Source organism: Zea mays, chromosome 4 (genome assembly GCF_902167145.1).
Source record: "Zea mays cultivar B73 chromosome 4, Zm-B73-REFERENCE-NAM-5.0, whole genome shotgun sequence".
NCBI lineage: Eukaryota > Viridiplantae > Streptophyta > Magnoliopsida > Poales > Poaceae > Zea > Zea mays.
The window spans coordinates 130,895,393-130,922,166 of record NC_050099.1 but is presented as its reverse complement, the minus strand read 5'-3'; the positions used below and the strand labels follow the sequence as shown (position 1 = coordinate 130,922,166).

At 41.0% G+C, this 26,774-nt stretch overlaps 1 protein-coding gene and 1 long non-coding RNA gene across 3 annotated transcripts; one reads left to right on the top strand and one right to left on the bottom strand.

Moving 5' to 3' along the window:
• Positions 1-113: 113 nt before the first annotated feature.
• On the top strand, positions 114-12,203 carry LOC100275641 (uncharacterized). Its single transcript, XR_004857818.1, has 3 exons — positions 114-561; positions 5,589-5,647; positions 10,724-12,203. It is a non-coding gene; the product is annotated as an uncharacterized lncRNA (long non-coding RNA).
• LOC103655506 (MADS-box transcription factor 27) lies at positions 8,769-24,421 on the bottom strand. 2 transcript variants are annotated; one of them, XM_020552600.3, is made up of 8 exons: positions 23,863-24,415; positions 23,166-23,244; positions 10,740-10,801; positions 9,621-9,720; positions 9,498-9,539; positions 9,332-9,415; positions 9,099-9,253; positions 8,769-9,017 (listed from the first exon to the last, which is right to left on the bottom strand). In XM_020552600.3, exons 1-8 carry the CDS (start codon positions 24,042-24,044, stop codon positions 8,999-9,001), a joined length of 723 nt encoding a protein of 240 aa, XP_020408189.1. In that variant the 5' UTR covers positions 24,045-24,415; the 3' UTR covers positions 8,769-8,998. The 2 variants fall into 2 exon arrangements, with proteins under 2 accessions (XP_020408189.1, XP_020408190.1); XM_020552601.3 differs by lacking the exon at positions 9,498-9,539 and having other exon boundaries at positions 23,863-24,421.
• Positions 24,422-26,774: the final 2,353 nt, after the last annotated feature.

The window sequence follows — 26,774 nt, the reverse complement described above, 5'->3', positions numbered from 1 at the left end:
CAGCAAGCGAGCCAGGGGCGGACCGGATCGGATGCGTGCTGGACTGCTGCTGCTCGCCCGTCCGGCTGTCGGGTGTGGGAGAAGGGTGGCGACGTGGCCCAAGCTGGAACACTGATCCGCTGCGTTTTTTAGTCACGGAATGCCCTAGATATTTTGGCTCCCCTCCCCACCGGCCCACCACGGCACCAGCATCACATCGAGCCGGGAGATTGGAATCCAGTTGAGATTTCGCTCCTCTCCTCCCCTCCCCCGCCCTGGTGAGCCCCTCCGGGCGACGTGTGTCCCGTTGCCTTTCCTTCGCTCGACGGCCACCTGTTGCCCTCGCATGGCTCTGCCTGCTCCTGCCAAGCGTCCAAGCTCCCGCTCGCCCGGCGGCTGCACGCCGCAGCGTCTATCCACCCAGATCCGCACGATCCCCGCTAATCGCCGCACCCCCTACCTCCCATGCAACTTCTCTAGCTCACCCGCATCCCGGCTCGGCACTGCCTTCTCCTTGCACTTCACTTCTGTATCTAGACCACCTCATCACAATTCGTCGTCAGCGTCGCGCCGTCGTCTCAGGTAAGCGCGCTCTCACAATCTCACATCTTACCCTTCTTCCCTTTCCGCAGCTATATTTCTTCGTTTGGTGGTCTACTTTTGGTGCCGTTATCACTTTTGCATTGCCTTGTTGATGTTTAACCGGGATTTCAGTTTCGCTGCACCAGATTTAATTATAGTATGTTCTTTCACGATTTAGGACTGCGCGAGATAAAGTTTTTTTCCCGTTTTAGCTATGGCTAATATTATACATGTGATTGGTCTAGGAATGTTCTATTTTTTTCGTTGATTGATGCAAAACTCTTTTTTAGGGCCGCATAGCACTCACTACCGGAATCACGTTCTTGGCCGAGTGTTTAAGACACTCGACAAAGTCTATTTTACACTCGGCAAAGCCTTCGCCGAGTATAACACTCGACAAATATTTCATCGGCAAAGGTTCTTTGTTGAGTACTTTTTTTTCGGACACTCGGAAAGACTTTATCGAGTGTCAAAAAGCACTCGACAAAAAAACACTCGGTAAATTAAGAATCAATATTTTTTTAAAAAAACAGTAAAACATTTTTTTAAATTCTAAAAACAACTCTCTAACCCACCCTATTACCTTATCCGTTGTCTTATCATTTTTCACTATTATTTTGAATCAAACTTATATGTTTTGCAAATAGTGACATTCGACTCGCAACCTCCCTCTCACGCATACCCTCCTATACCAATACACTACTACACCAATTATGTCTATATTACGTTTTCATTCCCCATATACTATAACAAATCGAGATTAATTTGATTATTTAAGACACTAAATGAGTTCATTTGAAAATGTAACCAACTATAAAGTTGCATAACTTTTTGAGATCTACAAGTTTTATTTTAATAGTTTCTACATCCGAGACCGTTTACAAAATTTGAATTTTAAATTTAAAACTTCACACGAATTTTTCAATGATAAGATGATTTTAAATAAAAAAAATTGTTAACTACAAAGTTTCATTACATTTCAAAACCTACAACTTTTATTTTGGTGGTTTTTCCATCCGAGACAGTTTGAAAAATTCAAATTTCAAAATTCAAACATAGTTTTGCATAACAAAATGATTTCAAACCAAAATATTTCAACTACAAAGTTTCATAACTCTTCAATACCTACAACTTTCATGTTGGTGGTTTTTTCTTTCAAAGTCGTTTTCAAAATTCAAATTTTAAATTTTTTAAATTTAGACGTAGTTTTCGTTGACAATATGACTTTAAATGAAAAAGTTGTCAACTATAAACTTCTATAACTTCTCAAGATCTATAAAATTTATTTTGATTTGTTTATCTCACATAATGGTTCTAACAATATGCACAAATTCTATACGTCTCTCTCTCGTAGTTTCATAAACTACGAGAGAGATATAGGTTTTATGAACAAATTTATTTTTATTTTGTCATATGAAGAAATGTTCAATATATAAATTGTACATCATGATGAGTTATACAAATTTGTAGTTGAAAACTTTTTCATTTGAATTAATTTACTATTTTAAAATGCGATTTTTAAATTGTCTTTGCCTAGTGTTGGAGAAAAAACACTCGGCAAAGAGCTCTTTGCCGAGTGTTGTATTTGTGACATTCGACAAAGAGCCCTTTACCGAGTGTCAAAAAAAGACACTCGGCAAAGAAACTCTTTGCCGAATGTCAAAAATAAAACACTCGGCAAAGAGCCTCTTCGCCGAGTGTTTTCTTTTATCGAGGGTTTTTTGCGTGGCACTCGGCAAAGAGCTTCTTTGCCGAGTGCCCGAAATAAAACACTCGGCAAAGAGCCAAATTCCGGTAGTGACTAATATTCTTGTGTGATAAATTGCCGGAGAGATTATATATGTTCCTTGTAGTGTTTGAGGACGACCCTTTCTTTTGGGCGAACGGTGGATTGATACCTCCACGGAATATGGAAGCAAATAAGTTGTTGTGTATTGTATGATATTGTATGTATTTATGATGCACTATATTATGCTTGCTGGGTATACCTACATTGCTGTTTGTGATGACAAAGATGGTATATTGATGTTTCAACCAACTACACTTCTGATAGGATTTGTTAAAGAACTACTGTACTTGATGACTATATGTATTATATACAACAATGGGTAAGAAAGCCAACCTGATGTAGAACACAGATTTTTTTGTACGGAGTAACTATTTATGTAGGGTTCATATATCAAGAATCAGCGGTATATAGTATGTTTCATATATTTGAATATTTCTCATAATTATATGATAATAAATCTGGGCACATGAGAATTTGATTGTGTATAGTCGTTCCATGGCACCAGAAATCCAGCACATGTAACTTTGGAAGGAAAAAAGTGTGCTATATAGTGCATCTGTGCATGATACAAGCACTTCTTTTATTTTCCAAATGTATATGATATGTGCCTTGGAACCTTGGAGAGTGGGGTGGGGGCAGGCATGTTAAATTACTGATGTTCTCTCAAAACATGTCACATTTGATTTGAATGATAAACATAATATTAATGGCAAAGTCCATTTTCACCCTCAAACTTGCGAATAATCTGTTTTTCAATCTTAAACCATGAAACTGGGTAACAAACACCCTCCAATTGTCAAAACAGGACAAATTTAGTCCTCGTGTTGGTTTTGTATTTTTGTAAAAATAATAAAAATCTGATTTACTATCTAAAAATTCATTAATAATTTCTTTTAAATCAGAAAATCATGACACTAGTACCAATTGGTTTATTTATTTACTTGCTTATATATAGGTATTTAGAATTGGTTTATTTCTGTTTCTATAGCTTTATTTCTTGTATTTGCACTCAGTATTTATTTAAAACAAGTAAATAACACTAAATATATCACCAACAAATAGATGGCATTTTTAGAACGAAACTAAAGTAGTTTCATATTTTTATGGTTTAAAATAAACTAATATTTGAATTTATTTTTAGTATTAGAAAATAGAAAACCACATTGACCAATTTTGTTTGGTTTTGACAATTGGCGTGGGTGTCTGTCACCCGATTTCATAGGTCAAGGTTGAAAATCATACTAGCGCACAAGTTTGAGGGTGTTCATGGAATTCTTTTCTCTCCTCATGCCATGCTGCCATATGTGTTTCTACTAGGTAGTTTGTATGGTGGCTTTCACTCATATGACCATTTGAAACTGGTTACACAGTAGACCACCCTTTATATCTAAAAGAATCAATTGGTGATTTTATATTATATCAGAATATCATGTAATTTGATAGTGGTAACAACATGAAGGGAGAAATTTGAGAGGATAGTTCTCTATTTCTCTGCTTGCACTGTGTTACTATATGTTTCACATGTTAGTTCCAATTTGCCATATATCTAACAGTTGTCCATAAGGTCACCCTTTTGATAAGCCTTTGGCAGTTCTAAGATAGCACTATTTCATTGCACACCCACCATTATGGATTATTTTTTAAGGGTTACTAACGCGGCCTTTCCCAAGCCATTAAATTTTGAAGTGGTTAAATATAATTTCTCAGCCATAAAACTAACCTAATTAGTCTAGCGCGGTGGAAAAAACCATCTGTGGGCCTAAATTAGAAGCTCGTGGGATCGAATTTTTGTGCTCTTTTCCCCACATTTTTTAGATTTAAAAGGGGGTTCAATATAAAAATGGGAGCAAAATTAGACCATAGAATTGGTGCCTAGAAGGTTGAGGGATTGAATTCAAGTTCGTGATATTTTCTTCTAACATTTTTTAAGACATACAAGTAGTTCCCATTAAAAAATTGGGGCAACATCAAACACGCAGTTGGGGATCGATCGGAATTCGGAAGGATTGCAGAATGAATGCTCCTGAATGGACCAGCTGACTAGATGGCAATTGAAGTTGCAGTGCTACTAATGAATTTATCAAGTCATTTTTACTGGAGTTTGGAACAAAAAATACCAGAGCTCATATATTCCGGTAATTCTGTCCGGGAATGCAAAAAACATGTAAAATGGAACTAGAATCCCTGAGAGATATGATGTATGGGTCATACATTGAAAATCCCTTGTAATTTTGAGAACAGGTAAACAGAAATTATGGGGAAAGGTAGCCTTGGTGTTATCAGATGTGTTGACCTTCTAGGGGGTGTTTGGGAACAAAGTTTTTCTGTAGTATTGAAGCAATACTGTAGTATTGAGCAATACTGTGGTATTATATACTTTGAGGTGTTTGGAAACTCATCTGAAATCTCTGTATACTAAACTGTAGTATTGTAAATACTGCACTTGTTTTGCAGTTTTGGAAACTTTGGTCTCAGCCAAAGTTTTTCTCTGTAAAGAGAGCGCCAGCTTGGTCCCGCTCTGGCTGATTGGTCTCAACCAAAGTTTTTCCCAAACACCTTGATGTATTGGATACTGTTGTATTCGAAAACTGAAGCATTGTAAACTGTAGTAATATCATGACTAAAGTATACTTTAGTATTTGAAAAACTACAGTTTGGAAAAACTGTATTCCCAAACAGGACCCTAATTCATGTGGGCTCCGAGTTAATAGTTTCATGTGGAATTTTATGGGAGAAGCTATGGACAGTTGTAGAATTCAGGTGGTTAATATCATTGAAATCCTAGCAAATTGTGGGAATCACTTTTCTTGAATGCTTTGTACTGAATCCCTCTTTTATTTTCTGGTTGCCTGTGGCATCTGTTAAAACCTTGAAGGTGAGATCATGCGATATTTATCAGGAGTAGAGAATGCCAGGAGAGGGGTGTTCATGGTTTTATTTGTAGGGATCTCTTAGTTCGTTTGGAAACATTACACTACGTTTATGTCAGGCACAATAACATGAAAGAAAAAAAAACATCTTTCTGTTTTCCTTGCGGCATGTAGAGATGTTTAGTTTGGTGGGCGGTTAATTTTCTATGAGAATGTCTGTCGGTCACATCCAGTGACCTGCATTATATGCTATGGAATCAAGCATGAATGTTGTCCTTTTTATGGTGCTGTTTATTTACCTGCAGCAAATTACTTCAGATCCAGTTTCAAACTGGTGCTTTGAGCTTAGCATTTTGTTTTTATTGCAGATTGATGCAAGGCGTGATGAGAAGCTAGAGGCAGCAACTGCATATATTGCAAGAAAATTGTAAGTAATTATTTGATAATCACTCACATTATGTATTAGAAAATGACTGAATTGCAAAATTACTTTTGATTCATTGTTGTGATTTATCTTGGAATTGTTTAAAGAAGAACGATGGTGGAATAATTATCCACATTATTATTATTATTATTATTATTATTATTATTATTATTATTATTATTATTATTATTGTTGTTGTTGTTGTTGTTATTATTATTATTATTATTATTATTATTATTATTTGCATGGTTTGTGTTGGTTTGGAGATAGTGTTTGATGTGTTCTGAAATGTTAAATTGCTAGACTGCCTTCCTCTCCCTCCGGTCGGCTCTCTCCCCCTCTTTCCTCTCCTATACCCTAGTGTTGGTCCTTGTTGCGGCTAGTCTTCCCTTCCCCGACCCTCAGCAGCTGCCTACCCCTCGGCTGGCCCTGGCCTGGGTGTTGCAGGCTTGGCCACCCTTGACGTGGCCGCTAGCGCTACCTGCCTTGCCGCCCTCGTCGTGGGCGCTGCCGGCCAGGCCTCCCCCGTCCTAGGTACAACTAGCCTAGTCACCTCTTGTCTGGTCCCAGCCGGCCTGGCCGCCTCTAGCCTAGGCATGGGCCTGGATGGCCTCGGCCTCGGCGCCACTGACCTGTATCTAAGGCTAACTGCAACGCTGCCCCCTGGGCAGCCCCCTCCCCTTGCATGGCGCCTGTAGGGGGCACTCTACAGCCGCAGCGCTGCCTCCTACAGCGCCCCCTACGCGCCGGCCCCCTTCTCTCTCCCCCCAGATATAGCGTGTCACTGTTCATCCCCCAAACACTGTGCTGTGGGTCCACGAGTAATTGTTAGTAGATAAAAAATTGATAGTTGATATAGAAAATGATATTTTATAGTTGTAGTGGGGTATAGGGGGAGTATTTAGGGGGAACCGCTGCGGGAGATGAAAAAATAGGGGAAAAAGTGATATAGTGGGAAAAATTTAGGGGTAACAGTTGCGGATAGCCTAATCGCCCCATCCTATTTCGCACCCGACGTCATGACTGCTCACTCCAACCTGGTTACGGCTCTCACGACTGCTAAGGCTGTTGTCGCTGCTACCCGGGAGCGCGAACGCGATGCTGCTCTCACATAGGAACACGAGCACACCACTGCTGATACCCTTGCCAGACAGCTTGTCGAGGCTGAGCGCCATTTGCTCGGCTCTCCCTACCTTGACCCTCTCTTGGAGCCCCTAGTGGTCGACTCCCTTTTGGCGTACGAGGCTGCCGTCATTACAACCACCATGCCCTGGCGGCATGTATCTAGAACATCCGCTCTATGGTCCCCATCATCCTTGACGTGGCTTCCTCCACCTATACTCATTGGCACGACCTTGTCCTCCTCACCATGTAGGGATACGTCCTAGACGACCACGTCCTCACCATCATAGCGACCATCACTATCCCCGCCTGGTGATGGATGCAATGTTTACAAGTCGGGCGACCAGCTGGTCGAGTTAGAGCAGCGACCAGACGCCTAATCGCGATTAGGGCGACGATTAGGTCGACTAATCGGTTCTAGTCGACCTCTGGTCGTCCGTTAGTCGTCCTATAGATTTATGGACATATGTATATGTATATAACTATATAAGCACTGCATTTCTGCAATAATATAGACATAATTAGTAGAAGACTAGCAGTAATTCAAAGTGTAAAACTGAATCCATCCAAAGTCCAAACTGAAAGTAATATAGGTATAATTACTAGCAGTAATTCAGTAAAAAGTACTGCATTACCTGTTGGCTGCTACCTAGAGCAGATCAGCATCCAAACAAAATGCATCAGCAGCAGCACCATGTTTTCGGGCTACTGTAGATGGACCAAAAACTAGAGTGAAGCCCAGTACCAAAATTGCGACGACAAGAAACGACCAGGAAGCGTTCGACCGGACGACTAATCGCCCAGGTCGACGACTAGTCGGACGACTTGAAATCCTAATCACGTCGTCCACCTAATCGCCCTCTTCTAGGAGACCAGCCCGACTAATCGCGATTAATCACGATTAGTCGGACGACTTGTAAACACTCGATGGATGGATAGTGTGATCCTCTCTTGGATCCTCAGGACAGTCACTCTTGAGCTACAAGATGTCATTCGTGAGGGTGGCGGCACTGTCTGCCAGACCTAGGTTGATGTCGAGGAACAATTCCTCGATAACCGTGAGGCTCGTGCACTCCAACTCGACGTCTCCTTTTAGACTTTGGTCCAGGGGGACCTCTCTGTCACTGAGTATTGCCGCCAGATGAAAGGCATGACTGCCTCCGTCTGTGATCTCGGGGAGCCAGTCTCCGATCGCACGCTCGTTCTCAACCTTTTCTACAGCCTCAACGAGTGCTATGATTACCTTTGGACTTATCACTAGCTCAGTCCCGTTTCCGTGTTTCCATAAGGTCCGCGATTACCTCATCCTCGAGGAGCTCACTAAGGTGGTGTCTCCTCGCTTTGGCGCTGCTACCACTCTCTACAGCTCCACCCTGAGGGCTCGATCTGCCCAGCCCGAGCATGGAAGATAGGATTTGACAACAAATACCTAGCCCCCAGGTTATCACTCCATAGACGAGCCATCTGTGGATGTTCTATGCCCAATGCAGTCAACAATTTCTGTATCCACATGATCTTGGCAATGGCTAGAGCTTTGTATCCTGCTTCACGCTCAACCTGGACACTGTAGCTTGCTTTCTAGCACTTAAGGAGATCAGATTCAATGTCATGCACCTGTACCTGCACCTGCGATGTCATGATCCTGATGGTTGCCTGTGGAATGACGCCCATCCCTTTCACGGTAGTTTCCTTTAGCCCTGATTTGTAATTGTATAAAGCTGCCCAGTACCTCAAATAAGCACAGGCTCGACAAATGACCAATACCCTGTGTCCTACTAAAACCCTTGATAACACTTGAGAGGAATATAAAACTCAATTGAGTGGAGACTAGACTCTGTTTGTACTCTGAGGTAGCATCATTGTCCCCTATTGAAACATTTCCTTTTAGAAACACATGGAGATGTTCGACAGCTGTCTGCCTTCTTTTCTGTTTTCCTAATACTAGTACATATGGTCAGATGTTTATACAAGCCTAGCAAGTGTAGTAGCAATCTTTGCACCCTTTTAAAGTTTTAAACTTTTAATATGATAAGTATCATCAAACATCAAATGCAACTAGAATGCAATCATCCTCTGAATTCCACGGCCCAATTCCAGTCTGGAAATTATTTGCATTACATTTACAAGTTCATATTTCAAATCTCCCTGCCACAAATATGTCTTACTCTGAGTATCATCTCTTTACAATAAATAGTTTCCTTCGGGATCATAAGACGCCAGTTTTACTCTTATTCATGGGCTTAATTGCAATCTGCATGTGTTTAGCAACTCATTATAGCACTGTAGTGGACACTAATTAACCAATAGAAATATATATAGAAAGAATATATACCCTAGCTTAGGAGCAGTTGATGGCTCAATGTTGTTCTGTTGGGGCAGTGTGCTGAGTCCAAGTTGCACAGGAACATCTCTGGTTTCTACTACTGCAAAGTTGAATGGAGTTGGTGGCTCCCGATTAACTCCACTTGGTCCTTCAGTCTCATAGATCTGACAACAGTTAATATCATGTCATATATGTGGTTACTTAGTGATATTTTTGTTCAGTTCGTTCAGTTCATCAGCTACCTTTTTATGTAATTCAGCATTTTCTTGGTGAATCAGGTTGATCTTATTGTACAAGTCTGTGTTTTCTTGGTGAAATAAACTTGCCTGCGACCAACAAAGTAGTTAGTCAGTGTTACTAAACCAAATAAAACACTTAACACAGTTATAAAGTCATCATACTGCAGACCTTTCGATTCAATTCGTGGATCTCATCTATCAAGAGATGGTCCTGTTAAGAGCACCAACAGTACTAACGATCTTTAGTAATTTGTTAAACAACTGATTATAGAAATTTGATTAAGAACCGAACCTTCTTTGTGCGGACACCACGCAGGCTTGTCTCCAACTGATTCTCTAGGGACTGCAGTTCTTTAACATTCAGCCCAGAAAGATCCTCTCCCATCAACTGCCTGTAATAACCAATTAATATGCAGTACCAATTAATGTAGTGTTTTATACAATTCTACAGAGACTAGCCATGATGTTTGTCAATTTTTGATATATGTGGTTTGGCATCAGTGTTTTGTGTATATATATCTAGAGCATCATCAGAATATGTTTTGATATACTCTTTTTTTTATGGGAAAAGGCTGTTTTACAAAATTTGACTGACAGTTAATAAAATTATACGCAGGCTTAGTGTATGAAAAATCTATCATATTCATATCTCACAAAGCTTTGAAAACAACATTGATTTTTCTGGGTTTCGTTTATTGTAATGTCCCGTTTGTTTCCTTTCATTTTGAGGAATTAGAATCTTACTAATAGAACAGTCTATTTTTTTTAGAATGTGACATTCTACCACTTTCCAAAGTTATCATATAAGTCTATCTCAAATTCATGGAGTGGGAGATAGAAATTGATTCTATAGATTTACATGTTATTTTTCCGATGTACAACTTATAGCATACTCTTATACTTGTTTCGCTATAACATAAATGTAGTATATAACTATCTCTCTCATATGATTTAGGATAATATACAAATATATTACATATATAAATATATAAACTTAATTAGTTTTGTCTAAATTATAATTATTAAAATGGAATTCAATTCCAACGAAACAAACGGGGCCTAAGAGAAATTTATGGTCAAAGTACACTTAAAGCCTTATTTGAATCCTAATGCACCTCTAAAATGAAGCAGGGGAAGTAGTTTAGCTGTGATAGCCCTGTTTTTGTTTTATTGTTGGCCATAGAATAACTTCCACTTGCTCAACTTATCTCGTATGAAATATTTTGGTGTCTACTGTCTAGCCTTTCACATGATAATTTGGCTCTTGCTAATTGTTTTTGTACCTATGAATGTGCAATAGTTGTAGCAGCATTTGGATGTTGCATGCTTGTGCATTGTACTTCTGTCTCTGAGTAGTCAAGTTTCTAATGAATAGCTTGCTCAAAACTTGTGCAGGGGTTTCAAACCATACCGATAATTTTCTTGCAAGTTGTGCAGTTGTTGTCTCAAGCTTGCTGCCTCCCTTTGCCAAAACTACGAGGAAAAGCACATGTTATATTATCAGTGAACACATCAGGATAAATCTTAACTGATATGTGTTGGTAATACACACATTTAATTGGAATTTTGCAGCATGATATATACAGCAGCTATTAGGTAGGCGTTTTGGGTTTTTAGGTCCCGTTTGGTTCCATTAGTCCTAAGACTAAAGTTTAGTCCAGAAACTAAACTTAAGTTCTATCCTGTTTGGTTTTAGAGACTAAATAGATTCTAAACACATTAAATGAAGTACACAAAGCCTAAAATGCCCCTCTCCTTATTGCTTGCGTGCGGTGCAGATTCTCTATGCAAGGGTAATTAGTGTAAATGATGTCATTTAGTCCCTTTTAGCAGCCATGTGAAGGACTAGAGACTAAAGCCAATTAGTCAATACTTTAGTCCTCCCGTTTGGTAAAAAAAAGACTAAACGGGACTAAAAACTATACTAAAGATTAGTGACATTAGTCCATGTAACCAAACGGCCTTTTAGATAGATTGATTTTACTATACATTAGACATAGATATCCAAAAGCTGTCTAAAAAAGCCAAAACGTGTTATAATATGGAATTGGAGTACAAAACTAAGAGGGAACGGTATTTGTTACTAGAACAAGAAATTGCAATCCGACTTGTCCAATTTGGCAATGTGGAGGTTACTTCAATGAGAGATATGACTTTTGCTTTTTGGATCAACAAGCAGTATGTTTAGGTATTGCAGTGGGTACACCGTTGTGGTACGATGTTGCAAGCAGACTCCATGAAGTCATAACAAGGTGAGTGGAAATTGTTCTAAGAACATGTCAGTATAAGTAAATGGTCTCCTGATTTTATGATTTGAAGGGTGCTGATTGCCTTCCAGTCAGTGCTGGTTCTTCTGCCGTCATGATTTGAAGAGTGTTCAGTATTTATTTTACGGCAAGCTGTGATGTTAGTAGAGGTTACACACTATTCCAACTTAATTTCGCTGTTATGTGCATTTCAGTGCACAATTAGCACTTTAGCAGCCTGGTTTGGAAGGTATATTTGAGTGGAGTTTATGGCGTGTGGCGTCGTACTCCGGAGTTTATGGGATGTTCTGTAACAGCGCGCGCTGGAATTTCGACAATCTAGTATCATTTGTGACACAACTGAAGTGGCAAAAAGAATTCCAATTTAAATAACATTACCGGATAAGGCATCTGTTGACATCTGGTTTTCGTGGTACGGCACACTGTTCTGTGTTGGATCTCCTAATTAACTTTTGTGAAAAAGGCTAACTGGTGTTTGAAGGATTTCTAGTTCGCCAACATGTAAAATTTGGCTTGATAATATGTAAACAAGAATAGATTGATGTTTTTGTTATTAATGATTATTGTAAAACATTTCAAGACAATTGAAAACATTTGTTTCGAGTCCAGATTGTGTAAGATCCGGACCAGCAAGATTGTGAAGCAGACTTAGCTAAGTTGAAAACATCACCGAATGGGATAGAATGCCTCACAATTTTCGTTGTCGAAGACAGGTATGAACTTATAAAGCATATTGGAACTTAAAAAATCACATCCAGCGCCCAGCAGTACGTTGATTTGTATGTTTGAGAGATGGACAGTGTACCTGGTGCCAGTAAAGTGAACATATTCCGAACCAAAACTGTTTTCGAAGAAATCTTGCAGTCATGCAACTATGCAAGTGTAAATGCCCTAAGCTAAACGTATAATTTTTCCCTAAGGCTCTTTTGTTTGGTTGGAATTGAATTCTATTTTAATAATTATAATTTAGATAAAACTAATTATTTCGTTGGAATTGAATTCTATTTTAATAATTATAATTTAGATAAAACTAATTAAGTTTATATATTTATATATGTAATATATTTGTATATTATCTTAAATCATATGCGAGAGATAGTTATATACTACATTCATGTTATAACGAACCAAGTAGAAGAGTGTGCTATAAGTTGTACATCGGAAAAATAGCATGTAAATCTATAGAATCAATTTCCATCTCTCACCCCATGAATTTGAGATAGCCTTATATGATAACTTTAGAAAGTAGTGGAATGTCACATTCTAAAAAAATAACATATTCCAATAGTAAGATTCTGATTCCTTAAAATGAAAGGAAACAAACGGACCCTAATATAAATTGTGACTCACTAGAGCTACTCAACTAGTAAGCTCGGCCCAAGATATACAACCCAGATTTCTTTGACATATCGGACAATGGAAATTTACGACAGCCCATGTTCTATTTTAACATATTGTCGAGTCCCTCTATTTGACTACTCTTTCAATTGTCATTCTCTGATTTTTTTTGGAAAGATTTCTCCTTGACATCTTAATATCATAGACGATGCTCCGGATTTTCACACGTCGCATTCTAATATTCCATTAATGACTAGATGCAAGTATGATGAAATATGCTATTTTTTTCAGAACTCAGTGAAATTAGCGCGTGAAAATTTCAAACAAAGAAAGGACTAGATATGAAGGGATAATATGTATTACAACTATATCCATGAACAACATTTCAAGTATATGAAAACCTTTATGTTTTACAAAGCTAGCTATAGCCGTCTAACCACAAACAATAAAGTATGGGACAAAATCCCCATATATCTATGAGCATTATACCTTTGATGTTTCCATAGATCATAGCTTATTAGGAACAGGTCCACTATCCTACGTTTGGACTCATAGGCCAAATTATCATGTGAATTTGGATTTAAAACTTATGAGAAGTTCTCATACATCATATGATGTAAACCATGAGAAAAAACAATCAAGATGATCAACCTTTCTCTTTCTTTTTCAATACTTTAGCATTTATATTTGTTATTTAGGATTCTAAGACTAGATATTATCACTTTATGATGAGTATATTTTTTGGCAACATATACTATTTTTAAGGAAAAATCTTCCTTTCGCTAATTTTCTAGTTTGTACCATTCCTCTAGCAAAATGGGGGCATTCAAGTATAATTATTTTTAAAATAAATAAAAATATAAAGGGAAATTATCTATATTCAATACTTTTAGATACTTATGTATAGCTCCCCACATGAGAGTACAAAGAAGTGGATGTCATAAGACATAGACGATGACATGACTAGTGATGTACCTATCAACAAGAAGCTTTTCATATGAGATCTCAATGATCATGTGGTATTACAAATGCAAGGTTTGAGGTGGCACATGGGGTGTTTGGTCTAGTGGTAGGAATTAGGAGGGTGAGAGAATCTTGAACTTTGCTATAGTTTATGATATGATGATAATCGACACCACCTTTAAAAATAGGTGCCTCATTTGATGACCTTTAGTAGTGGCAAAGACTATTGTTGGATTCACTCCATCCTTTCAAAAAGAGATGACACATGAGCATGCTTGTATTGTAATAAGGTGATACCTAGAGAGTATGTTGTTTCACATGCTTATAGGGATCAACAAGCCATAGTTGCAAGGATGATGTAGTGGGAACTCAAAGGGAAGGCTTTAGAGATCTTTAAGAAAAGGTGATCAAAGAAGGCTTTTGTAATGATGGAGAATGCAAACAACATGTGGGTGAAAATGACAACATATATTTGAAAGGTAGATTCGAAGGTTTTTTGAGTTTAGAACGAGAGGACACAAACCTAAAGTTACTTGGAATAGGAAAGATGAGGTCTATTAAGAAGAAAGAATGTTATAGGTGTTTGTACCATGACAGGAGTGTGGACAATGTAGATAATTTTAAGGTGACAAACAAGATTGCAAAACTTGTTTTGAGTGAGAGGGTCATGCCTATGTGGATATTTGCTAACACTTAAGTGCAAACAAAGAAGAGAAGTACATACATAATAGCTAGTGTTGATGAAAGGAAGACATGAGAACTCAATCAAGTTAAATGCATTAATGATGAGATGGATTGATTGTTGGTGAAAGACGATGAGATCAAACACAAATGGATATAATGTTCAGAAAAATTATTCAATGGTAAGAATAAGAAGTAACTATTTAATTGGATGGTTCCTTTGATGACACTAATAGGACCTTGGTGCATAAGATTCAAATAGGCAAACGGGTCAAGGTGACAAATACTAATGGTCCCAATTGAGGTACAAACATGCCTAAAAGATAGGGGTAAATTTAGGGGTGTACGATATGTTCTATCGACCATGACAAATTTGTAATCCTTTAGTAAATATTATTGGAACTTAAGAAAATCTATGCCATGTAATGAAATTGACCCTAATTATATTCATCTAGTTTCAGAGTCAAATTTGTGCTAATTATAAAGGAATTAAGTGATGAGCCATACTATGAAGCTACGAGATAGAGTTATGTACTATTGCTTTTTCATCGGCTTAGCGAAGGCCTATGAAAAACACTAAGGAGTGCCATACTATGGGTTTTGTACAAACATAAATTCTCAACAAATTATGTTTCCCTCGTTAAGTACATGTATATTAATGCTATGACTATTATTCAAACAATTGATGCCATATGTTAGTTTTGATTAAAATATGACTACATCAGGGCCCACCTTTGAAAACTTGTCTACTTGCCACGATGAGAATGAGGTCACAATACATATAAAGAGATATCCCTTGTTATATTTTTTGTTTGCAAACGTAGGACTAGTCATCGATGAAAAATGGTTGCGATTTGTGATGGCAATCTAAAATTGAATATATGATGTGTGATTTGGATGCTACCGTATATACATACACATGAGGAAATATGTTACTTTGGAAGGTCAGCTAGTGCCCAACAATAAGAATACCTTTCAATATCTAGGATCAGTGTTACAAAGAGATGGGGAAATCAATGATGTTATATTAGTTAACATGGAGTGGCCGAGTGGATGAAATGGCACAAAGTATATGGCATTCTTAGTGATAAGAAGGTTCCGGAGAAGCTAAAGGTGAATTCTATAGAATGGCAAGTTGTGTTGAGATGTTGTATTATGTAGAATGTTGGGCTAGTAATATGCCATATTTTCAACATCTAAGTGTCACATGCATTAATGCACATGCCACATTGGATTTAAAATCATGCTAGAACACATTGATTCCTAAATCAAGATATAAGTGACAAGATAGGGGTGGCACAATAAAGAAAAGTGACATGTACCCAGGAACAGGGTACCTAAAGTAATCCCATGACTCTTGATGGCCCATCTAAACTGACCAGGTCCCACCGAGCAACTCTGTGAGGCGGATGGACCGACCAGGTCCCCCAAACAACTCTGTGAAGCGGACGGACCAACTAGGTTCCGTCAAGCAACTCTGCAAGGCAGAGAAGCACAAGGCTTGCGAATGGGAGCTAGTATGTTTGTGGGCCCCAACACCATGCCATCCTGACATGCATGTGTAAGGAGCATGCATTTCCCGACTAACATGGAGACAAGGTAAGTACTGTTGCCCCACACCGGCCATGGTAGGACATGTCGCCACACATGTATCGTCTTGGATGACGCCACACGACGTGGTGGGATGACAGAGAGTCCTTGACAACGGGACATGGCGTCACCACGTACGACCCTCCGTGCCCTCTGACTCTAACCCATGGGTCCCGCCAGGCGTCACTACTGGGAAACTCAGCACTAGAGTTGCTACAATGACCCGCAAACTAGGCAGATGAAGCAATCATCCATATTGAGCGTACGACCGCGCACTAACCAGAGGACGACATCAGGAGAACTACGCTAGCAACACCACCATAGATAATAGGTCGCACCCTCCTTCAGACAAGTCCTTATGTAAGAACCCCCCTTGAACTATAAAAGGGGAGGGTCAAACAGCCAAAAGGCTGAGGAGCATTTAGCCAGAGTTCTCCACTCCCTCATTCCCACACAAGCACCTGTTGTAACACATTCCTCAGTGAATGTTACGTCCAGCACTACATTGGACTAGGGCGCAAGCCTAAACCAATATAAACCCCATGTTAGAATCCCTCGATTCATCATTCGGAGTGAGTACATGCTAGCCTCCCCCATCGAACACAAATTCTACTATGTCCATGGTTTCCGCAACCACGACAGTTGGCGCGCTAGGTAGGAGTCCATTAGCATGCCAATCAACTTTGTTCACTCTGATGGCTCAGCTATCCACACTCTCTGTTGGCGAGACCTTCGTGCCAGGGAGTCGCATTAGCTTCGGCTCCCTTGACTTTCTTGCCACCTCCATTGGTAAGCTTCGTCTCATCAATTTCGATGTGCCCACCATGGCGAGCGCATGAGGACCTGTGCGCTCCACCATCGCCAGGAGCAAGGAAGAGAAGCAGCACCTCAAGAGGCGTGCCGCCACCCTCAAGTAGCACCATAACCGGCTCACCATCGCCATCAAGCAAAAGGTGGAGGAAGCCTCACCCTCAACGTTCATGGCTATCATCAGCCACTAGCCAACTTTTGTCCCCAACCTTCTCGAGGATAACTCGAACCACGACTCAACTGAGGAGCCCAACTCTGACACCACTAAGGCGGTAGGAAGGGCCTACTTCATGGCAACACCACCACAAAATGAGAATGGTTGAAAGGACGGGGAACCCCCAACTAAGAGGAGTACCAACGCCAACACCAAGCGCGGATCCTCGCCAATGAACCGAGCCTCTGTCAGCAGCCGGAGGAGCTTGATGCCCTCGTTCGATAACTCGACAGAGTTTATGGAAACATCAAGCGACAATGCCTTTAAGCCAAAAGACCTCGGGTGCGGAAAGTCTATGATTAGCTCGCCGAGGGGACCAACGACGCCCAATATTTCCTCAACCCCGAGCAAAACATGGCTACAACGACCATGATGCTCTGGCCCATCCCCGACCCAGATGAAGGCAAGGGCGATGTACCAGAACCTCCATAACCTGGTGGAGAAGTTCGTCGTGCAGCAAGCCGAGATCGACCAATAGGCACCCACCGACATGGATAGCTTTGGCACTTGGCACCCACTCCACATCGTCATGGAGCAAGGAGGCACTGCCCTCCCAATCCACAAGGTCGTGCGTCCCCCTAAAGAACCGCCTCGAAGATATCCGCGATGCTCGCCACATTGTCAACAACTGGTGGCAGGAGCAGGAAGAAGTAGAGTAGTCGTGCGCTCCCGAGAGGAGGTGCGAACGAAGTCCCAACCCACCTAGGCTGGGACCACGTGCCTTCGGGCGTGCAATCTGGAAGGTGCACTTTCCCACAAAAGTGCGTGCAACAACAAACATCGCCAAGTATGACTAGGTCGTGAAGGCAATGGAACCCTACGACCCATGGATGTGTGTGTGTTACGCCGAGGTACACAAACTGGAAGAGAAGTTCAAAGGCTTTGATCTACAACATATCTATAGGCATTTTAATGTTGAAGCCGATGAGCTCTCGACCATCGCATCGTGCCAGAAGCCCGTCCCGGATGGAGTCTTCGCCTTCGTACTCTACAAATCTTCCGTCAAGTTCAAGCAATCAGAGGAAGAGCAGGGCAAGCCGACAGACAACAAAGTCGACCCTGTGTCCCAGTCTCGGGGGCTACTCGCAGCAACCAACCATCAAGATTAGTGCCAACCCTTCATTTACAAAGTTATCTGATAGGACCCTCCCAGAAGACACAATAAATGGAAGACGATAGTCCCGGAAGGCAAAGTCCTTCGAGCTCAGTGAAGGGGCACTCTACAAAAAGTGTCTTAGGAATCAAGCAGAAATGCATCCCAATTGAAGAAGGATGACAACTTCTTGCCGACGTACACGACGGGACGTGCGGGCACCACACGGCACCAAGTCCCTCATTGGGAAGGCCTTCAGGCAGGGTTTCAACTAGTCGTCCGCCATGGCGGATGCCGAGCAAGTCGTTTGGTCTTGCGATGGCTGCCAATACTACACGCAACAGACACAAATGCCAGCACAAGACCTACAAACCATACCCATCACCTAGCCCTTCGTGGTCTGGGGACTGGACCTGGTTGGGCCCCTTAAGAAGGCGCTTAGGGGCTTCACCCATTTGCTCGTCGTGGGGGCCTCACCAAGTGGATATACGCAAAACCGATCGCTAAGCTCAAGTCATCGGAGGCCGCCACATTCTTCCACGACATCGTCTATAGTTTCGGTGTCCCCAACTCCATCATAACCGATAACGAGACTCAGTTCACAGGTGAACCCTTCCTCTGGTTCTGTGATGACTTCGATATCTGCGTCAAATGGGCCATCGTGGTACACCCACGAACCAATGACCATGTTGAGTGCGCTAACATCCTAATACTTCAAGGCTTAATCCATGGATCTTTGACAAGTTGAAGAAGCTCACCAGATATTGGGCGATAGAGCTACCAACCTTCCTTTGGAGCCTACGTACTTCACCCTCTAGGGCAACAGACTGCACGTCTTTCTTGCTGGCATTTGGCGTAGAGGCGATGCTCCCCATAGAGTTGGAGTATGGATCCCCAAGGGTCCAAGCCTTCAGCAACAGGCAAGGAACGACGGACGCCCAAATCTCCAGTGACCTCCTCGACGAAGCACAGAACATGGTTGTTGTGTGCTCTTCCAAGTACCAATAGGACTTACGATGCTACCATGACCGACAGGTCCAGGGTAGATCGTTAATCGTCGGCGATCTGGTGCTAAGAAGGGCCATGACCACCAAGGACAAGCACAAACTCTCCCCGCCATGAGAGGGGTCGTTCATTGTCGCCCAAGTCCTATGCACGGGAACCTACCGGCTCAAGGACAATAGCAGCAACCTCCTATTCAACACCTAGAACATTGAACAACTAAGGAAATTCTACCCTTGCTACTTTTTTTGCTCCTTTCTTTTCATGCACAAGCAAAACCTGTCGACCAAGACCAAGTCACCAAGTTTTGGTTGGGGCAGGGAATGGGCACCACGTTACACTCTCAGGCTCACCCTCTATCCCATGACCATGTTCTTTCCTTAAAGTGCCCCGGTGTCCAGATTCGTATCGAGATACATCTACGCCCCAGCGGTTGTGGATACGATGAATTGAGACGATCGATCATGAGGACTTTCTAGCAGGGCTGTAAGAAAAGAGATGAGGACACAGTCTTCGATCAAAACACAAAAAGTTCAACATTATGAAATCACGAAGCATTGTTCAAAGTGCAACATTTGAAGTTTATTAGGAGTCCGGTCCAAGGACTACCCCCAGCTCCAGCACAAACTGGGCATACACTTGGCGCAAACAAGGCACTACGCCAACCATCGCAAAAGGGCCCGTCCCAAAACTACAATCAAACTAGATAAACCCCCAAGTAATCCTCATGGATTACTCGGGGGTTCAGGGGCTACATCTAACAGATGTGCTCGCGCGCACCCGAAACTCTAGTTCCTAAGAAGAAAGCCTTCGAGCAACTCCAAGAAGTTGCACAAAGGCTCGGGGGCTACTGACGGGCACCCAAGAATGGGGTATCCAAAGTAAGCCCATGACTCTTGACGGTCCATCTAAACTGACCAGGTCCCGCCGAGCAACTTTGCGAGGCGAATGGAACGACCAGGTCCACCAAGCAACCCTACGAGACAAAGAAGCACAAGGCCCACGAACGAGAGCTAGTACATCTGTGGGCCCCGACACCACACGCATGGGTCCGGAGCACGCCTATACCCGACTGACGTGGAGACAAAGCAGGTAATGTTCCCCCACACTGGTCACGATATGACACGTTGCCACACAAATATTGTTTTGGATAACGCCACGACACACTGGTGGGATGAGGAGAGTCCTTGACAACAAGACAGGGTGTTCTCGCGTACGACCCTTGATGCGCTATAACTTTGACCCATGGATCCTGCCAAGCATCACTACAGGAAAACTCAACACCGGAGTTGCCACAGTGACCCGCATACTGGGTAGATGAAGCAATCCGCCATACCGAGCGTACGACCACGCACTAACTAGAGGACGATGTTAGGAGAACTACATCAGTAAGACCACCATAGACAATAGGTCGCACGCTCCTTAGGATGTCAAGTCCTTTTTTAAGAACCCCCTTGAACTATAAAAGGGGAGGGTCAAACGGCCAAAAGGCAGAGGAGCATTCAACCAGAGTTCTCCACTACCTCATTCCAACATAAGCACCTAATGTAAAACGTTCCTTAGTGAATACTACGATCAACACTACACTAGACTAGGGCGTAAGCCTAAACCAACATAAACCTCCTGTTAGAATCCCTCGATTCACCATTCGGAGTGAGTCCACATTAGCGTCCCCCACCGAACCCAAATTCTATTGTGTCCTTGGTTTTCGAAACCACGACAAAATGCTTGTCCGATATTGATTGGGATGATTTATCATATTCCACGCCGACCACAAGAGACACTAGAGAGGTTGTAAGGTGTAGCAACAACATAGGGATGGACAAGGTTGATCAAACTTGACATGAGTGGAGTCAATAAGAAAGGACTTGAGAGTATGTATTATATATAGAGAGGATAGGAGTGTATGGAAACTATATATGCATTAGGTTTGAACCAGGGATGAGTTTTAAAAAACTCCACTATAGGCACCTTATGGGCATTATAGTAAGCTATACAGACCGACAAGGGAAGACCCTCGAGCGCACTGCTCAATATAACTCGTGACAAGCTGGCACGAACAAGCTTTAAATCCTCTAATAATATACTATAACTATTACTAGTGCCTTATATATATTTATTCTTTAATATCTTGGTTTTCTCAGTTTGGTGGCTTAGGCCTTGTTTGGGCGGAGTTGGGTTCGTGATATCAAGGGTGCTCTTACTGTTCAGGTTTTAATTGAGTACCTCCAGGTCTGGGATTTTGTTGAGGAGGTCGTGCTGCAATCTGATGTTCCTGATCAGTTCAGGTGGAAGTTGACACAAGATGGCTGTTATAGCAGCAAGTCTGCGTATGAGGCCTTCTTCGTGGGCTCTACCAAGTTTGGCCCTTGGAAGAGAATCTGGAAAACCTGGGCCCCGTCGCGTTGTAAGTTCTTTATATGGTTGGTGTATCATAATCGGGTTTGGACCGCTGATCGTCTTGAGCGGAGGAACCTGCCCCATCCAGTGTCTTGTCCATTTTGTGACTAGATGAATGAGACGGTGCATCACTTGTTGGTTGGGTGTGTTTTTGCTCGCCAAATTTGGGCCCTGATCCTTCAACAGTTGGGGCTGCTGCAGTTGGCTCCTCAGCCCTCAGTGTCTCGATTCTCAGGTTGGTGGAAGAGAACTGTTGCTGCTGTTCCCAAGGGGCTTCGTAGAGGCCTCAATTCTCTAATTACGTTGGTGGCTTGGGAGATTTAGAAACACCGCAACAGGTGTGTCTTTGATAATTCAAGACCATGTGTTGAGGAAGTGCTAAAAGCTATTAATGTGGAGGGTGGGCTTTGGTGCTTGGCGGGAGCTGCCAAGCTCCAGGAACTTGTTTTTGGGTCGGTTCCTACTGGAGCTTAGTTAGCTCTGTAGGTTGTATAGGTTGTGGTCGCCTTTCTTCATTGATGTGGCGCGACAGTTGTATTTAAGGGGAGGTGTGTGTGTGTGAGAGAGTGTTTGTGTTTCGGGTCACTTTTGACCCTTGTACCTCTTTCTCCCTTAAATGAAATGATGCGCAGTTCTTCTGCGCTGTTCGAGAAAAAAAAGTTTGGTGGCTCATGTTCAGTTTCGAATATAACATACCCAAACTTGCATGTGACTAAAAGGTGTTGTTGTTTTAAAAGTAGAAATGAAATAATAAATTGCATCTATAGGTGCCACTTTTGAAACCATAAGATAATGCCAATAGAGTTGAAGTAAGAAGTGAGATAACTCAGATCTCCTAGGATCCTCTTCTCATGCATAGTTGATTAATCTTTATTCCATTAGTTTGTACTTTGTAATAATGTATAGTCAGTTGTTTGATTCCTTAAAATTCCATTATTAAATACACAATCCGGAAAGCAACCAATACAAAATGCGTGATTCCCTAACCAAGTGTGGTGTGATTGGTCTGAATTGACATTCCACGCTTATAATATGAATGAAGGCATGATTGATCAAACCCTTTTATAGTGGACCAACTAGACAGGCAAACGGACGATATCCTTAGGTACTGAAACTATTTTTTTTTAATTAGAAAAGATCAAGCAGCTCACGCATGATAAGATCGATAAAAAGGTAGAATGCTTGCTGATGTGACGAGACCAAGACAAAACTTGGCCAAATTAGTTACCTTTTCTAGCTTCGGTGGTGAACCTGATCATTCATCCTTACATATAGAACCAACAAGGGAGGTCTACAAACTTTGATTTTTCTTTGATCTAGCTAGCTAAATCTGCTAATTGGCCGTGTAATTTTTTCTCATCCTTAAAACTATAAATTAAAGAATATATTCAAGATGAATGCAAAAACATATAGCAATCTTTTAATTAAACAAGCAAACACATGAGAATATACAGAGGGATTTATTTATCTAGAGCAAACCTTAAGCTCCGAGTTGGGATTTGTGACGACTTGCTGCTCTTCCTTGGCCTTGCCGTACCGATCTATAACTGATTTCATGCTGCACACAGCACAAATGGCAGTTTATCAACAACAAAAAACTATTATTATATGATTCAGTGAAAAATATTTAAGTTTAGCTACCTAAAAGCTAAATTCTTAGTTACAGAAGTTAGATCTAGGCTCTCTCCCTCTATATATTTAGGAAAGAAAATTCCAATGATACTAACTACTAGCCTAAAAAACTGCAGACATATATATATATACATATATATATATATATATATATATATATATATATAATATATATATATATATATATTATATCACAAAAGCGTATGTGTTTAATTTCCTACTGCAATGACATGTATTGTCTACCTTAGGACTTCTGTGCATATATATGGTGCATATGTCCATCATGAGTCCATGCATGATGTTTATTTAGATAGGAAGTTTCTAATTTCAGATCATAGAATGCAGTCGAGAGAACCTAAATAAAACAAGAACTACTATATTATATACTACTTCTGTTCTCGAATATTTCTCGTCCACTAATTATTTTTAAACTAAAACACAACAAATAAAAAAAATATTACTTCGTCAAGCAACAAGGAAACAACTGGCATTATTGAAGTATTAAACTAAAGCAGGCTGCAGGCCAGGGATGAACAGAAGAGACCTGGTGCTAGAGTACTCGTAGAGGCGGCCGGTGCTGGAGAAGATGATGAGGCCGACCTCCGCATCGCAGAGGATGGCCAGCTCCTTGGCTTTCTTGAAGATCCCGTTCCGGCGCTTGGAGAAGGTCACCTGCCGGCTCGTGGAGTTATCGATCCTGCGGATCACAATCTTTCCCCTCCCCATCTCCGCGTCCCCGGCCTCGATCTCTCTTCAGTCAACCTGCTGCTGCTCTCGCACGTTCGCTGGCACGAAACCTATGGAGATATGATTGTGGCCCTCTAACTCCAACGACTCGATCCAGGACAGGACAGGAGAAATTAAAGCTAATTGAGGACGACGGCAGGAGGAGATCTGGCGGGAGCTGTCGAAGAAGAATTAGCTCAAAAGCTGGTCTCCCAAGGGGGGGGGGGAGAGGAGGAGGGGGAAATATGGACGATGCTTCTTGTGGGAAGAACGATGGCTTTTCTTGGCGCAGGGTGGATGCAACTTGCGAGCAGACTTTCCCCTATCTGCTACTTGCTTTATTTAGCAAGGAAAGGGAAGAGAAGCTAGGCCGGACGCGCACGACATGTACACCCATTTCCTGCTTACCCTACCTCATCTCTGTGCTTTCTTTATTGGCTGCTGCTAATCACCCCTCAATGAGGGCTTTGTTTATTGGCTGGTGCTAATTAACCCTAATTAAATGATGCCTCTGTGCTAATGATAGCCCAGAAAATCGTCGCAACCACGAAAGGAAAGCTGGTGATGACCATTCTAAACAAGCTAGTTCCATCAACTATCAACTATAAGCAAGACCTTGGGAACTATAGTCAAGGAAGTAGAAAATAATTAACTATATATGATATATGTTGTCCATTTGGGATCAGAAGATTATATAGATACAGTTTTCACTATTAGGTCTCGTTTGTTTCTTTTTATTTTAAGGAATTGGAATCTTATTAATGGAATAGACTATTTTTTAGAATATGACATTCCACCACTTTTCAAAGTTACCATATAAGCCTATATCAAATTCATGGGGTGAGAGATGGAAATTAATTCTATAGATTTACATGCTATTTTTTCGATGTACAACTTATAGCACATTCTTCTAATTGCTTCGCTATAATATAAATATAGTATATAACTATCTCTCTTATATGATTTAGGATAATGTACAAATATATTACATATATAAATATATGAACTTAATTAGTTTTATCTAAATTATAATTATTAAAATTGAATTCAATTCCAACGAAATAAACGAACCTTTATTGTTATTGTATCCGTAGACTAGAGCGGTTGGCTTTACTTTGTGTGTACTAGTAATTTCTATATAGCTAAATGCAACGATCCATTTAACTACAATTTTTTTTTGGTTCAGTGCGACTAGAAACCCCAAAATTAAAGGTTATAGTCATTGACTCATTGTGCCATGTTCTCTCTATCTATATGTCTCCATATACCAAACAACACACAAGAGACAAACGGTGCTACATGATATGCTGCGCACAGAAGATCTGAAACGATTAGTTTGGTTTAGCGTGCTTAGTAGTAAAGTTATATTAAAAGTAGAGTTAAACTACTAAGGCCGATGGCGAAGATAATATTGTTGTGTTGTGCCCTAGACGACGGCTGACAGGTGCTCGTGGTGTCACCGCCGCCTGCCGGACGTACGGTTAGCCGACTCGTGGAGGCGCCGGTGAAGAATGAAGATTCGCAACAATATCTCGCACACAACTCACGAGAAGCCTACATGCATGCATGCCTGGCTGGTGCTACATACATGCATGTACGCAGTCATGTCATGCTGTCTATGCAGTTTTAGGTTTGAACAAATCAGCGCTACTTAAACAACATATTCTCTCTGTGCGCGCACACACATTGTGTTCACACAGACACACGGATGTGACACTACAGTACTAATTAAAGTACCTCGTGGCAATCTCCAACCGCTGGGGGTGAAAAACGTATACAAGTGCATACTAGTCATCTCGTATCTTACTCTAGTATTACTTATAATTTTCTCGGATACAGAATCGTGTATGGATAATTAAAATTCGGCACAGATACAGGACGAGATTATTTAATAATTTGGGCGGGTAAGAAATAGATATCAGGTATTACTTGGGTAGATAATAGGTATCTGTCCAATAGTTTGTTAGAATAATATTAGTTATCAAACCGTTCAATAAACCAATAAAATAAGAAATATATGATCATGTATATGATACCTAAAATATAGAAAATTATACCTACAAAATTGACATCATACAACTCAGTTATAAATCACAAGAACATTTGCCCTCTTACAGGTATAATCCACAAATCTACAAGTATACAACATATAGTAGATAGTTGACGTTAATCAACAGGTTCAAGTTGAAAGTCGTCTTGATGGGAGGGGGTGAATAGGCGAAACCTGAAATTAACAAACTTAAGCACAAATTTCGACCCCGAATTAGCGTTAGAGCAAGTATAAAATTAAGTGTGTAAGAGGGCTATGCCGTTGGAGCTCATCTGAAATCTTGTACTCCTCAAGTTCTATTCTTTCTCTCTACAACATTGTTTTGTTGAAGTGTGTAGGGAGAGTAGAACTCATGCTTGATCCCATTCTCCTCAAGAAATCCTTCAATTTGAGTATTCTTGAACTCTGTTCCATTGTCGCTTCTTATCTTTTTTAATCTTCAACCGAACTCTTTTTGAGGACGTCTCAAGAATCTCTTTAAAGTACCTTGATTTTCAGATTTTTCTTGCAAAAAGAACACTCAAGTGAAGCGAGAATAGTCATCCAAAATAACAAGACAATACTTACTCTCGTCGATGCTTAAAAAAGCAATCGGACTGAATAGATCTATGTGGAGTAGCTCAAGCGACCTCTCGGTTGTCATGACATTCTTGTGTGGATGGTGAGCTCCAACCTTCTTG